Below are 15,142 nucleotides of genomic sequence, written 5' to 3'. Positions count from 1 at the left end.
TTTATCATTAGCTTTTTACAAAATGTTAAATTTGTAAAAGATTTTTCGTTATAACAAATAACTATGATTTGATATTGTAAAATTTATTTATGATATTGATGTGTGTTAGCTGAACTTTTTTTTATATAAAGATGATGTTTACAAAGAAATCGCTCTAATATTTTTTAAATCTACTTAAATCCTATTTTTCACCGTTTACTTTTCACCCAATTTATTTATAACTTGATCACACTCACCAATGCCACACATTTAAAAATATAAAATTTCATCACTTTTTAATTTAGTTATTACAACTAATTTAGACTCTAAAGTAATTAAAGTGAATCAATGAAATGTGTAAACACATTTGTAGTACAAAAAATAGTAAGAAACTCTACGTACGTAAGAAACTTTTTTAAAAAGGTCATATATGGTGTTGGAATAACTTTCTTAGCTTTTGGAAAAAAAATCTTAATAATTTCTCAATTTATTATTTAATAATTTTATTTATATTTTACATTTTTTTTATAGTAGCTCTTTTGGATACTTTACTTTTGTAGGTGTCACGACCCAAATTGAGTCATGAGTGGCACCCACACTTCACCTCCTAAGTGGGCGGACCGAGGAATCTAAACCCCAACATGGCAACATATACCAATAATTTAACTACGACTAACAACAATAACACGGAAGCTCCAAAACTTATTAAAGTAACCAATCAAATAAACCTCTAAAGTCTATTACATATTATCCCCAAACTCTGAAAGTCATCACATCAAGGACATCTGTTATTAACATATCAAGTCTAAAAGTATTAGAGAACCCAAAATAAGTAAATACGATGGTCCATGTACGAAATTCAAGGACATCACGCCATAACTGAGAGAATCCAGCACGAGCTAGAAGGAATAGCTCACCCTGAAATCTGATGTGCTGGAGACTGGCTAGAGCTGAGGGCGAGTCGAAGTCGATGGTACACTTGCTGCACTCCACAAAAGAAAAACGAAGAAAACACAAGTAGGGGTCAGTACAAGGAACACGTACTGAGTAGGTATCATCGGTCAACCCAAAATAGAAACTAATATACAATGAATAATAGTATAAAGTCAACTATAGCACTTAGCAGGTAGTAAGAAACAACAACATGAACAAGTGACAGTTAAAGCAAGTAGTAATCAATCACAATATCAAGCACACACACGAGGACTCATGCCTCCACATCACACTCGTTTGGGAAATGCGTTCATTGAGATTGAGTACATTAAGTTAATTCAATATCTTTTTCCTTTAATGTTACCGTGTCAGAACGTGACACTCTGATCCAATTATACCGTGTCGAAACGTGACACTCCGATCCAATAATACTGTGTCAGAACGCGACACTCCGATCCAAAAATACTGTGTCCGAACGTGACACTCCGATCCAAAAATACCGTGTCGGAACGTGACACTCCGATCCAAAAATACTGTGTCGGAACGTGACACTTCGATCCAAAAATATTATTAATTTATCATTTATTATCACCACTTTTCAATTCATTAAAAATATTACATCATGCCTTCTTTATTCAAGGCATCACTTCGATAGAGAGGTTTTTAGATTATAAATCTCACGGTCTCAGGATTTTAGACCAATCACAAACCACACAACCAAGCTACACAATCACACAATCAAGTACATAGAGAACTTCACAGTATCATTCAATGCATATCAATCGCTATTAAGAGTTTATCTATCAAATAGAATAAACCATAACCTACCTCCACCGAAGAACTGACGTCAGGCAAGCTACTTCTCCAATGCCTTTCCTTTCCTCAATGCCTCCGAACCTTTCCAATCTATCAAGTATATATGCATAATTTGTAAGTTAACAAGCCTATAAATACTCATATTATTCTATGTCCCTCCTATATCCAAAAACTCACCTAATTCTATAATCAACTTCCCAAAGTTCAAACCTAAGGGTAAGTCTTAATTCCTCCCATTAGCATAACTTTAATGTAATTCATATAATATACTACACCTTATATTTAATTACCTCCATCTCATTATATCAAATTTTAGTTTATAATATGGTAAAACTGAAGCCACTGGTCACGATACCAGTGACAACAAACACACGAAAACCATTTCAAAATTATCAAAACATGACAGTGACCATTCAAGTTTATAAACTTTTCGCCTGCAATCTACTTGCTAAACTCAATAGATAATAATTTGCCACCTATTGTTTTAGTACTTAACAATAATTTAATCAAATAATGAACAGGGAGACAAGTTTGTCTCCACCGAAGTTTTCACCCAATTATTCAACCCAAGGCAACAATAATCACTACCCACAATTTCCCTTACAGTTTAACGGCAATACAAATCCATATTACTACTCTTGCACTACATAATTTCCTTACATCACCACTCAAAAATTAATCACAATTCAACCACCTATCGCCATTAATCACCAGATGACAACCTAACACTACCATTGAAAACTCGTTCTATTCAAATTCTAGTCTAATAACGATAATCTAATAATAATCATAAAACCTTTGTTCAGGTTCACCAAATACATATTGGATATTGGATTTACTTGAAGTACTCGTCGGCCTCTCTGCAATTTGTATCGCCGTAGTTGAAGTTCTGTTGAGTTTCTAACTCACGATGGAAATCCCTAATTATTATTAAGCCTAATTATGGGGTGGTAGAAGTGGCCCACTATTTGTTTTAATGTGATCTTCTATAACCACCAACTAACTTAATTATAAAAACTACCCCACTAATTTCATAATTATAGTTACGAATAGTCCAAAACACTCATTTAAAATCTATCGGAAGAGTATTTTATACAATAAAAACTCTAATTCTCAAAATGATCAAATGGGTCGTTACAGTAGGTTTATTATTTAAATTATGGATTTATGACATTATGTAACAACAGAGAACGATACAATCTATTCAAATATTGTATCCATTTAAAAAATAGAATATGATACAATGTAATACAATACAATATAATACAATATATTATGAAACAATCCGTAACAACCATTCAAACAAAATATAGTATCTTTTTCCATAAAAATAATGCTTAGCACAAGTTAAGCGATTCTATTATTATTTTACCCAGGATAGCATATAAAACAATAAATTAAATACTATTAATATCTTAATTAAAATAATTATTGACAAGATTATTTCTCTTTACTAACAAACAAACTTATATCTCCTTAAAAGAAATTAAACTAAACACATATCTTAATCACAATATATTATGTACTCTTTTTTACTGCATAATTCATTCAATATTCAATAATAAATAATCTTTAAATTATATGATTATTTACCTATTTTTTTACTAATATATTTTTTAAAATGATTGAGATCTTTCTACCCGTAATAAACACTTCTTCTTTAATTAGACATATTAACATCAATTGAAATAAGCCTAGGTTACAACTTGTTGAGGTTAATATGAACTCCCGCCATTTCAATTTGTTTATCCTGATTGTCTTTTAATTAGTTCGTTAAAAGAAACATGCATATTTCCCTTTCTACCAATTCCTTAATTTCATTTTTTTTTTACATCACATGTTTAAGATTACAAAATTAAACTGGTACATTAAACATATTTTTAATTTAAAACTATAAAATTCAAAAGCCTTCTTTAATTTTTTTAAATTCTGTATTAATTCAAAATAAGACAAACAAGGCCTGACCCAATTTTAAAAAATAATCATATATATGGTGTTGGATAACTTATTAGCTACCTAAAAGAGAAGTGACCAAAAGAAAGAATAAAACGCATCCGTGGTATGCGATTTATGTACAAAGAATATCTAAACCTTTTCACAAGTTGCCTCACAAGTTGCACTTTGCACTTTGCAATAGATAATTATGTTTTGAGTTTTCTTTACTATAGTTTTATATAACAGTATGCACACACTTGTTCACATTTGTTTTAGTTCAACTTTACGATAGTTTAAGTGTCTATTTGTTACACGGTTAAAGATGAAGATTTGCTATATTAAGAATTCATTAAATATGTATAAATATTTAATTAAAACCTATAAGACTGAGACAGTAAGTGTAACTATGATAAGTTCGATGGTAAGTTTAAAAACTACTCCAATAAGGTAATAGCCAGTAACTATGATAACTATTAATTATAAATTCTAAACTTTGACTTCATCCTTGTAAGAAGTGCTTCTCTTTTTAATAGAACCACTACAAGAAAGTAATAGACATATTGACATTTATTTAGTGACATTTGAAATAAATATTAGGAACCAAATTAAAGCATTCCTCGACATTTATGAACAAATATCATAAAAACAACGACATTTGATATCAAATGCTACATAAACAATGATATTTGGGACAAATTATGCCAAATGACATTTGTTTCCAATGTCATACTCCCTCTGTCCACTTTTATTTGTCATGTTGCGCTTTTCGAAAATTAATTTGACTAATTTTCAAAGTTAAAATAGATTACATTAATTCGGTATTTTAAACAAAAAATTTTGTTATTCAAAAACTATAAGAAAAGTACTATAAATTGTAATTTTTTGCATATCAATATGATGAAAAAATACATTATAAAATGTTAGTAAAAAATTTTATAGTTTGAGTCTAAAAAAGAAAACTATGATGATTAAAAGTGGATATAGATAATATTATTAGTTATTAATTACCGATATTTTATATTTAATGTTGGAAATCTAAATCTTTTTGAATCATCTCATCCTTCTTTTTATAGGGTAGAGGTCCAAGTTTGCCCCTGAAATATACAACTTAAATCAAATTTACTCTAATTAAAAATGTCTCATTTTAATCTTTTTTTTATAATTGAAATTAATCGAGACCCAAAACAAACCACAAAACTCGATTTGAACAATTCTTTTTATTCATGCAATAAGCTCTCCCCTTTGAAAGGTTATCAATTGGTGACAAAATAATGTGAAATAAAATATGTTTAATTATTAGTATTTTATTTCACATAAAATATATTTCGAAATTATAATTTTTATCTCACATATTAAATAACAAAGACCTTTGAATACTTTTTTTTCTTTTCTTCTTTTCTTTATTGTTGATACATCAAGTGCAAGAAATATCGTCGAATTTAAGGATTTTTTTGACAGAATCTCCGCTAAAAAAAACACCTCGAAATTATTATAAAATCAAGTTGGGGGTATTTTGGTAATCCCTTGACGTTGTAATTCATTCAACACACTGTCAATTGATGGAGGTTTCAGTCCTATGGGAAGTGGCAATTGTGGCTTTGCTAAAACATCTTCAATAGCTGCATCTATGCTCTCGTTTGACTGTTAACAACATCAAAGATAATATGTCAGGAATCGGAGAAAAATTAACTTGTTAAAAAATTACACCGTATATAAGAGGATAATTTTTTTTATTTGTGTACGTATATAGTAGATGATGAATTTCCTTAGTGAAAAAATTGACTAAAAAAAATGGAAAGATTTTACAAGGCGTAATACGTGAACACACGCTAGCTAGTAAGTAGACACTCCAACATTGAGAGTGTAGTATATCTAGACACTTCAATTTGATTTCAACTGACAATACTAAACACTCTAACCTATTTCTACTGTGTCTTACGAATACTCGCTGCTGATGTGACATATGAATTTTAGAGATGTACGTCTAGATGATCATTTTATACGTTGAAGTAGTGTTCAACTGACACAATAAAACCAAATTAGAATGTCTAAATATGTATATATATGACTTTTTAAAATTTATGATATAAAACGAGCGATAAAATATTTATGTGATGATAAATCATGGAAGAGAAAGAAGGCTCACGGGATGCAAATTAGAGGAAATTGTGTCAACTTTGATGATGGCAGGGGGTGATGGGATGCCTGGGACCATAAGAGGTGCTGCAAATCTCTGCATCAAATTATTTTGTCTATATAAGTAAAAATAAAAAATAAAAAATTATATTATTAAATCACATTTATTTATATTTATTATAAAATAATAACAATGAATTTAAGTTATATCTTAAGTTTTAAACTACTTTTTCTTTTTTCAAATTACATAATCAAACGTCTACTAAATATTAACAATAATTATTCAATTGAATAGTTACCGTGGGTGCTATTGGCGCAGGAAAACAAGGAGTGCCTGTTGCAAGAGAATTTGATACCTACAAAATATTCAATTTATATAGCAATATTTGATTGAACATGATAAAATATAATAAATAACTTTTTTGAAATTTATAATTTTTTTTTTATGAATATATATTAATCACACAAATATTATATCATATTTAATATTATAATATTTTTTAAAAAATCTTTTAACCATACAAATGTTAAACATGTTAGATGGTCAATCACAAATTTAAAATCCTATTTTTTACTTAGAATTTTATATCGAATAGAGTCAAATTAGATTGAATAAATCGGGAAAAAAAAAAGTAACTCACCCTTTGATAATGTGGATGCCAAAAAGAATTATTTACATGTGGATGCCCCCAAACATGTAAGGGTCTAACATGATGAGCCATGGGTGGAAAACCCATGGTTGGTGGTGCAGGCCATGGGTTCATCGAAATTCTCTTTCCTCCTCCTCCGACCATGGCGGTTCCGCTGTACATTTGCTTCCTATGGCTCAAGCTCGCCACCTCAGCTTCTCTCGCTAGTAAATGTTTTCGATGAGCTCGATATTTCTTCACATATATAACAAGAATTTAAATTACATATAGTAAAAGTGTGAACAATTTTTATATCATCATGTCAACATAACTTATAGTTAAATTTTTTTTTCCAGGTTATCATAGGCTTATTTTGAAGATTTATTGTACCTGGCCTTAATTTAATAATACATACATATATAAAATAAAATTAACTCATACAATAAAATTTAAATGAGCTATAAATTTGAAAATCGTTTCAATCAAAACTAATTGAATTAGTTTTTTTTCTTTTCTTGGTGTCCGATATTCGCATTGATTCTGAGTCTTGTTGAAAACTCTCATATTGTGGAGAGCGCTCCCAAATTGCAAGATGGCGATATTCGAATTTCAAGAGTAAAATAAGTTATTCTTTGACCAAAAGTTCTTCATATGTCTTTAAAATATTTTAAATTATTAATTATTGTAACTGTATAACACTTTTGACATAGTCTATATATATGTAAATTTTGTTCTGAAAAAATAAAAAGTATCATATAAACTGAGCATGATGAGTAATTCCATATCCAAAACTCGAACCCAACATCTCTCGAATTAAGGATAAAACTTACTTGAAGATGGCTAGCAATGTTATGTCTAGTGAGACCATGAGTAGCCATAAGCTCCAAAATTCTTGATGGGACTGCCTTATCAACACCTAATTTCTCTATTGCTTTTACAAATTTCCTATGTAGCTCTGGAGTCCAATCCACCTTCACATAATTCAAGAAATTAAACTTCCATTTTATTAAAAAATAAAAATTAAAGAAGAAATAAATAAATAAATAAAACATTAATCTATAACTTATTCATTAATAAAAAATTATTATTTTGTCATATTAGCGTATATAACTTAAATTTTTGAGAGAAAATTAAATCAATGATGACTTATGATGTTTACTTTTCATGAATAACATTACAAGTTTATTTAAGTTATATTATCATTACTATAAATAAACTTTTATATCATTAGAGCATTCAAAGAATGATCAAATAAATTTGTAATCTTAAAAGATAAGACAAATTATTATCTTCTATATGAGAGGTAATCATCAAGTCACTTAAAAGGTATATCGACAAATAATACTCCTTAGTTCTTAATATGTGAAATTTATAATCTTTAACCACGGCTAGAACAAGCAACAGTAATATGATGGTGCAAAAATTTCTTATGTTAACGATGAATATGACTAAAAAAATAAAATTTTACCTTTACTTTCCTCTTTCCTTGAGGATTTTTGATTTGGCTAGATGATTTTTTGGCTTCTTTTGACTTGGATTTCATATTTCTATGAGTAGCAGATTCTTCACAACTCATAACTGAAAATTCACCAAAAATTTCGAAATCTGGCAGCAAATCTTCATCGTTGATTTCATCGAAAAGGTCGTCGAAATCGATGGTGTCGATTAAATTCCCATGGGGAAAATCTTGGAATAAATCATAATTTTCCCTTTCATTTTTGTAGCTCAATGATGAAGATAGAGCAAGCATTATTTCAAATACTATAAGTATAATTAACCTTCAAGAAAATAAAAATGTAAGATTAATTAGTAATATTAAAAGTAAGATAAGATTACATGCTATAACAAGTCACTTAAAGGTAAGCTTCTTAAAAATATGAGAGTTCATGTGATGTGAAAATAAGATAAGAGTCACTCAAATGTCCGCATCGATTTGTAATGTTGAGAATAAGACAAATTACTCACTATAACAGATAATCAACTCATTCAAAGAACATTGACAGACAAGCCTCCTCGTAATATGAGATTTGTAATTTTGAAAATAAGAAAGATTATTTGTTATATGTCAGTCAAATATTGGTAGATAAGTCTCTCCTTAAACTCTCATATTTATAATGTTGAAAATAAGACAAATTACCTACTACAATAGATAATTAACTCATTCAAAGAACATCGACATGTAAGCTTCCTCATAATATGAGATTTGTAATTTCAAATATAAGATAGATTACTTGCTATAACTCACTCCTTAAACTCTCAGATTTGTAATGTTGAAAATAAAACAAATTATCTGCTACAACATATAATTAACTCAATCAAAAAACATCGACAAGTAAGCTTCCTCATAATATGAGATTTGTAATTTCGGAAATAAGATAGATTACCTATTATAACTCACTCAAATATCGATAGATAAGTCTTCTTAAACTCTAAGATTTGCAATATTGAAAATAAGACAAATTACCTGCTATAACAGACAATTAAGTCACTCAAAGATATCGATAAATAAGCCTTCTTAAAATATAAAATTTGTAATCTTAAAAATATAGAACGACTCAATTCAACCTCTCTTGATGAATATAGGATGAAGAATTTGGTGACATTAAAAGAGAGAAAATATAAGTTTTGGATTGGAACTTAAATTGAAATTAATTCTTTCTTGTTTCATTTTTTTTTTGTTGGGAGTAATATATAAGGTTGAAATATTTAATTTCCACCACAACTTGTATAAGAGGTGTGTGTGTCTGATTTTGTTTTTTTGTCTTTGTTTTTGGCTTGTTCTTGAATTAAATATAAAATATTTAAAGGTTTTGTGGATGGCCTTTTTTTGAATATATAAAAAATCTATTACTGTACAAGAGTTTGTGAGCTGTTTTATGAGTAGTTTTTTTTTTGTTGTTGTTCATTTGATTAAGATGAGAACAAAAGGGGTATAGGTTTCAAGTTGATCTCAATATATGTTATTAGGTTGCGGTGAAATAACTAAAATATATATTTTTTATCTTTTAAATCATAAGTTTTAAGTTCGAGTGCTAGAAATAAAATGTTTCAAAAGAATTAACATAACTAGTAAAAATGATCACTAAATATTTTCCGGTATTTATGGAAAAATTCATGATAAGGTTACCCCCTCTTCATTTCTTTAACAATAGAGTTGGTAAGAGACGATTAAAATTTCCTTAAGCAAAATAAAATATTGGAAAAATCACCCCATATACACATTTAAGAGTAAATATTATGGGTTTTAAATTTATTTTAAAATTTCTTGCTTATAACAGATTATTTACGGGTGACATATCAATTATATTTAATATTTATTTAATAAATTATTATTCTATTTTTTATTATTAATTAATAATAGATAATTAATTTTATTTTACTTCCTTTTTTAAAAAATCAAAGTTTTTAAAAAAAGTATATAAAGTTTATAAATTATTGTTGTTTTTTAAAATGGAAACTTAAATCTTCACAAACTCAAATTAAAGTTCCAAATCACGCTTTCTATTGAGTCATTTTCTTAGCATTTAAGAGGTTAGCATAAAATACATAAATTTCATACATTTGGAGGCTAATTATATCATATCTCAGAAGTTTTTCCAATTACAAAAGTCTCCAATTTTTCATTAGGCTCGGATACATTCATTAGTTGTCCAATACATTGCAAATGATATATTACTTAATGGAAGGGATGTATCCGAGATAAAATAGGGATGTATCTGAGAGGGGATAGAGATGTATCTAAAAGAAATTTTTACAATTTTTTTTAAAATGATAGAAATTTTAGAGATTATGATATCTTAAATTGTGTATTTATGTAATTTTCCCATGCAAGTTACCCTTTGAAAAAATTTGATTCGAGTCATTCATATGGATCGATTCAAAATCATATAAAATAAACATATATAATTTGTAATATTTTTATATTTAAGCATTTATCTTTGTGTTACTTTACCATTTCATGATAAAAGATATATAGGATTTTTCTAAATTGTTGTGTCACTTCACCACGTTGAAATTATACAAAAATAGATATAAAGACACTTCAAAAACTGTTGTGTCATTTCACAATCTTAAAAAAGAAATAAACAAAATGAATAGAACTCCCCTAAAATTGTTATGTCAATTCACAATATTTAGAAGAAAAAATAAACACAATATTTAGGACTCTTCTAATTAATTGTTCTGTCAAATCATCATGTTAACACAGAATTAGTCAATGAAACTCTTCACTAATATTCTCCACACACGTAGATATAAAAAATAATAAAGTACTTCATCTATAATGATTGTAATTGGAAAAAAGTTATTTTGTATCAATATGAGTTGTAGTGTAGTGATGGGCTGCTTAGCCTTTTAACCAGAGGTCTCGAATTGTGACGAGTATGGAGAAAATCTTATTGAGAGCGCTACTCTCGAATGGGCCTTATAGTGCGCGATTCAGATTTAATCGACATGCTAATGTGAACTTTGAACATCGGGTGGGAAACCAAAAAATATATATTTTGTATTATGTTCTTAAAACATTTCTTTTAAGATAATCATTTCTTAATATGTTTGCATTATTCATTATTTAAATTTTTTTCATTTAGACCATTAGGTAATTAACTAAAAAATTTAGGGAAAAGAGTAGAAAATATCTCTCAATTTTCATTTATTAGTTAAGTTTATCCTTAGTTATACTATCCAGTTGTTTATACTTCCGCCATTATCAAGCTTAGCAAATTACCCCTTAATTGAACGGTTACACCCAAATCAATGAAAATTTTCGATTTGAATTAAACTAACTCGATTTCCTCTTTAATCTAAATCCGACCCACTAAACTAAACAAATTCATACTCAATGACATCACCACTATTCATAGCTTCATAAATATATTTGAAGGGCTCAAAATTTATTACATTTATCAAAATGACGTGGCAACCTAAATAAAATAAAATAAAATAAAAGTATGGTTAAATTATACTTCACGTGAAAAAAAGCTAAGAGGGTGTATGGATCGATTTTTAAAAAAATAGTTGATAAGTTAAAAAAAAAACAAAATACCCCTTCTATGACTTTTAATTTATTTTTATACGTTTTTCGGCCTAAAAATAAGCACTTAAGGAATTTTTGTTTTAATCTTTTCCAAACAACACAAAAAGAAAGAAAAAAACTTTAAAAATCAAAATACTTAAAACAACTCAATCCTATTAATTAGCGTAAAGGGATATGAATTACCAAAAAGAATTTGAAAGTATCATGATTTATTGGAAACATACTTTAGTATATGAACTACTCACTCAATTTAATTTATTTGTATTACTTTTTTATTGGTTTGAAAAGGAATTATTATTATTTTTTAACTCTTTAGTATCAACTATTCATATGAAATTTTCAATACTTTACAATTAAAAATCATTTTAGTAAATTAAACATATTTATAATTTAAAATTATAATTTTTTATTATTTTAAAAAAAACTACGTGTCATATTAAAACCATTGATAAATTCAAATGAAAGGAGCAACAAATAGCACATACAATGACATATTTGAAATTAATAAAATAGTTACATTCTTCTTTTGATTGACAAGCTAACAAGATAGTTACAATGTAACTAAACACTATTTAATTTCTCATAATTTAAAGACGTTTCGACCATTATTCCTAAAAAAGTAAGACATAGAAAAAGGTTATAATACATATTTCACCCGCAAAAAGTTAGTCTAAAAAGCTATCTATTACCAAAAAGGGGTTGAAAGTACCTTGATATATTTGAGACATATTTTAGTATATATGAAAGATTCTCTCAATTTAAATTTGTTTATTTTACTTTTCTTTCTGATCGATTCTAAAAAGTAATGTCTTTTTTCTTTTTTATAATTCTATACTTCTAAGTATTAATATCCACATGATATGCTCAATATCATAAAATTCAAAAAACTTAAGGGGTCGTTTGATAGAGTGTAATTGAAAACATAATGCATGCATTAGATGTGTGTATTAGTAGTACCTTGTTTGGTACACTTTTTCATGACATGTATAACTAATGTTTGCATTAATTATACACTCTATTGTGTATTAACTTGTGTATTACTAATACCAAGGAATTCTAGGTATTAGTAATACATAGCATTTTAACACTTGCATTAGATTAAATAATTACAAAACTACCCTTAAAGTTTTTTCATTTTCTTTGTTGTTATAAGTTTTTGTTTTTATTTTAATTTGTTTTTTGGTGTCTTTTAATTTTTTGGTGTCTTAATAGGCTTTATGACCTCTTAAGTATTCTTAATTTTTTTTAAAAAAAATCCAATTTCAATATAATTTAATAAAAAAAATTATTATTGTGACGATAAATTTGATAAAAAAAAATTATTTGCCAACTTTCCATAAAAATATTTTGACGCAAATAGTACAACTATTTAGTATTATTTTTGAAAAAAAAAAGAAGAAGAAGAGTTAATGATGTTTTAGCAAAGAATTTTTTTTGATGTTTTAGCAAAGAACTTTTTTGCAAAGGAAGTGTACAAATAAATAAAGTGTGAAGGGTATATTTGTAAACATATATTTTTTAATAGAAATTATGCAAGATTTGTTATTTCTAATACATCAAACCAAACAATGTATAGGAAATAATGTTTGCATAACTAATGCAAGTATTACTAATGCAAGCACTACTAATGCAAGCATTACTAATGCACCCTATTTTGCATTATTCTTATACACTCTACCAAACGACCCCTAAGAGTATTTACTTTCGTAAATTATGTGTCAGATCAAAATCAGACAATGTACAGGAAATAATGTTTGCATAATTAATGCAAGCACTACTAATGCAAACACTACTAATGCACCCTATTTTGCATTATTCTTATACACTCTATCAAACGACCCCTAAGACTATTTACTTTCATAAATTATGTGTCAGATCAAAATCAAATTAACAAATTCAAAAGGATTGAGTAATAAATAGCTCATACAATGACATATTTATTATTTAAAAGAAGTACTCCTTTTGGTTGAAAGCTAACAAAATAGTTACAATGTAACTAAATACTATAAAAAATTAAAAATCTTTGCATTGTACCTTATATATATATATATATATATATATATAGTAGTGATATTTGTTAGGATTTTGCCCTGATTTTCTTATCATATTTTAAGTTTTACTTTTTTCCTTAAAAAAAAGTCAAAATATTACCATAAATGCTTGAATTTATCTGAAAGGAAAACATAATTCTCTGTCATATTTAGTTTATTCTTTCCTTAAAGGAAAAGTTTGGAACTCTATAAATTGAAGATTTTTCTTCTCATATCAACAACACAATAACTTCAATAATGTAGTCGTTTAGAGAGTTTTGTTTATGAGGAGATTTATTCTCTCGACAATTTAATATTTTTCTTTTATATTAGTTTTCATATAATAATATTATATTTTTAGTATAAGTTTTTGTCATCTAATTTATTACTATTTGATTTGTATTTTTAAGTTTATGCATAACACCCTAACCACTTCCGAACAATATTAATCAGGGGCGTATTTAGAGGGGGTGCCGTGGGTTCACGTGAACCCATGCTCCCTTCTCTAGATCATATATAATAGTGTAATACTTTTAAGAAATATTTAAATATAGATGTGTGAACCCACGTTTAAAGTATCATATAATAATACAATAATGATTGAGTGCACCTCTCTATTAAAAGTCAAACTTATCAAATTTATATTTAAGATGTATTTTTTCGTATTCGTGCACCCATCTTGACGAATTCCTGGATACGCCTCTGATATTAATATGTGATGCCTTTGCATTAAAACCCAAGATTAGCAAATGAGTGGCCTTAATTAGAGATAATCTCTCATTTTTCGTTCACTAAAATATTAAGAGAGTTGTCTTTTCATTCAGAGTTTGTTTTGAAATTTGAAACTACACTCCAAATTTGTCCTTTGGTCTTAATCATAGTATAATCTTTGGATTAAAGAGTATCCACGTGAAGGGAATAGTACAATTAGCTGTTTTAAGTAATATATAGTAATATTATTTATTTTATTTTAGATTTGAAGTGTGGTTTAATTTTAAAAAGATCATTCTTTATGATTGAGGGTGAAAATATCGAAATATTGATTGTTATTGAGTAAGATAAAACTTTTGAATGATGTGTTTCAATCGAACACTAAGATTCACCCATTTGATCAATAAATATTTGATTCTAAAATTACAAATTCAAAAATACAATAAACTTTAAAATTTGAACTCCTCAAATTCAAATTTTATACAATTAAGTATCAAGTCACTATTAAGGATTTTGTCCAAGTACTAGATATAGGACCCCGTGCCAGCACGGGGCCCAATATATATATATTTTTAATTTTAATTTATGTCATATTATGAAATTTGAGAAATTATTGAAATTTTTATATGATTTTAAAAATATTTTAAATTTTTAGCTATTGTGATTTGTAGTACTTTTTTTTTAACAAAATTTTGAAAATAATATTTATTACTTTGTTTGTTCTAATTTATGTGGCACACGCACAATTTCAAATATTAACCATTTTTTATATGTCTCTTTAATATATTAAGTTGTTAATTATTGTATTTTATAGTACATTTTTAACCTAATTTTTTAATAATATATGTTATTTGCCATGTCCCAATTTATGTGGCATTAATTGATAGATTTGTTGGAGTCGAGAGATTTATTTTGTTAATTATTGTAATTTATAGTTT

At 27.3% G+C, this 15,142-nt stretch overlaps 1 protein-coding gene and 1 long non-coding RNA gene across 2 annotated transcripts; both read right to left on the bottom strand.

Moving 5' to 3' along the window:
• Positions 1-672: 672 nt before the first annotated feature.
• On the bottom strand, positions 673-2,681 carry LOC125866263 (uncharacterized). Its single transcript, XR_007446476.1, has 3 exons — positions 2,568-2,681; positions 1,741-1,818; positions 673-961 (listed from the first exon to the last, which is right to left on the bottom strand). It is a non-coding gene; the product is annotated as an uncharacterized LOC125866263 (long non-coding RNA).
• Positions 2,682-5,135: 2,454 nt separating this feature from the next.
• Positions 5,136-9,112, bottom strand: LOC125866247 (probable transcription factor GLK1). The gene is made up of 7 exons (XM_049546581.1): positions 8,893-9,112; positions 7,897-8,206; positions 7,259-7,399; positions 6,441-6,683; positions 6,099-6,155; positions 5,810-5,896; positions 5,136-5,304 (listed from the first exon to the last, which is right to left on the bottom strand). The coding sequence occupies exons 2-7, from the start codon at positions 8,176-8,178 to the stop codon at positions 5,161-5,163; spliced, it is 954 nt and encodes a 317-aa protein (XP_049402538.1). The 5' UTR covers positions 8,179-8,206; positions 8,893-9,112; the 3' UTR covers positions 5,136-5,160.
• Between the last annotated feature and the right edge of the window lie 6,030 nt (positions 9,113-15,142).

Source organism: Solanum stenotomum, chromosome 5, assembly GCF_019186545.1.
Source record: "Solanum stenotomum isolate F172 chromosome 5, ASM1918654v1, whole genome shotgun sequence".
NCBI classification, from domain to species: Eukaryota; Viridiplantae; Streptophyta; class Magnoliopsida; order Solanales; family Solanaceae; genus Solanum; species Solanum stenotomum.
The sequence above is the reverse complement of the archived record's forward strand: the minus strand, read 5'-3'. Positions and strand labels throughout refer to the sequence as shown.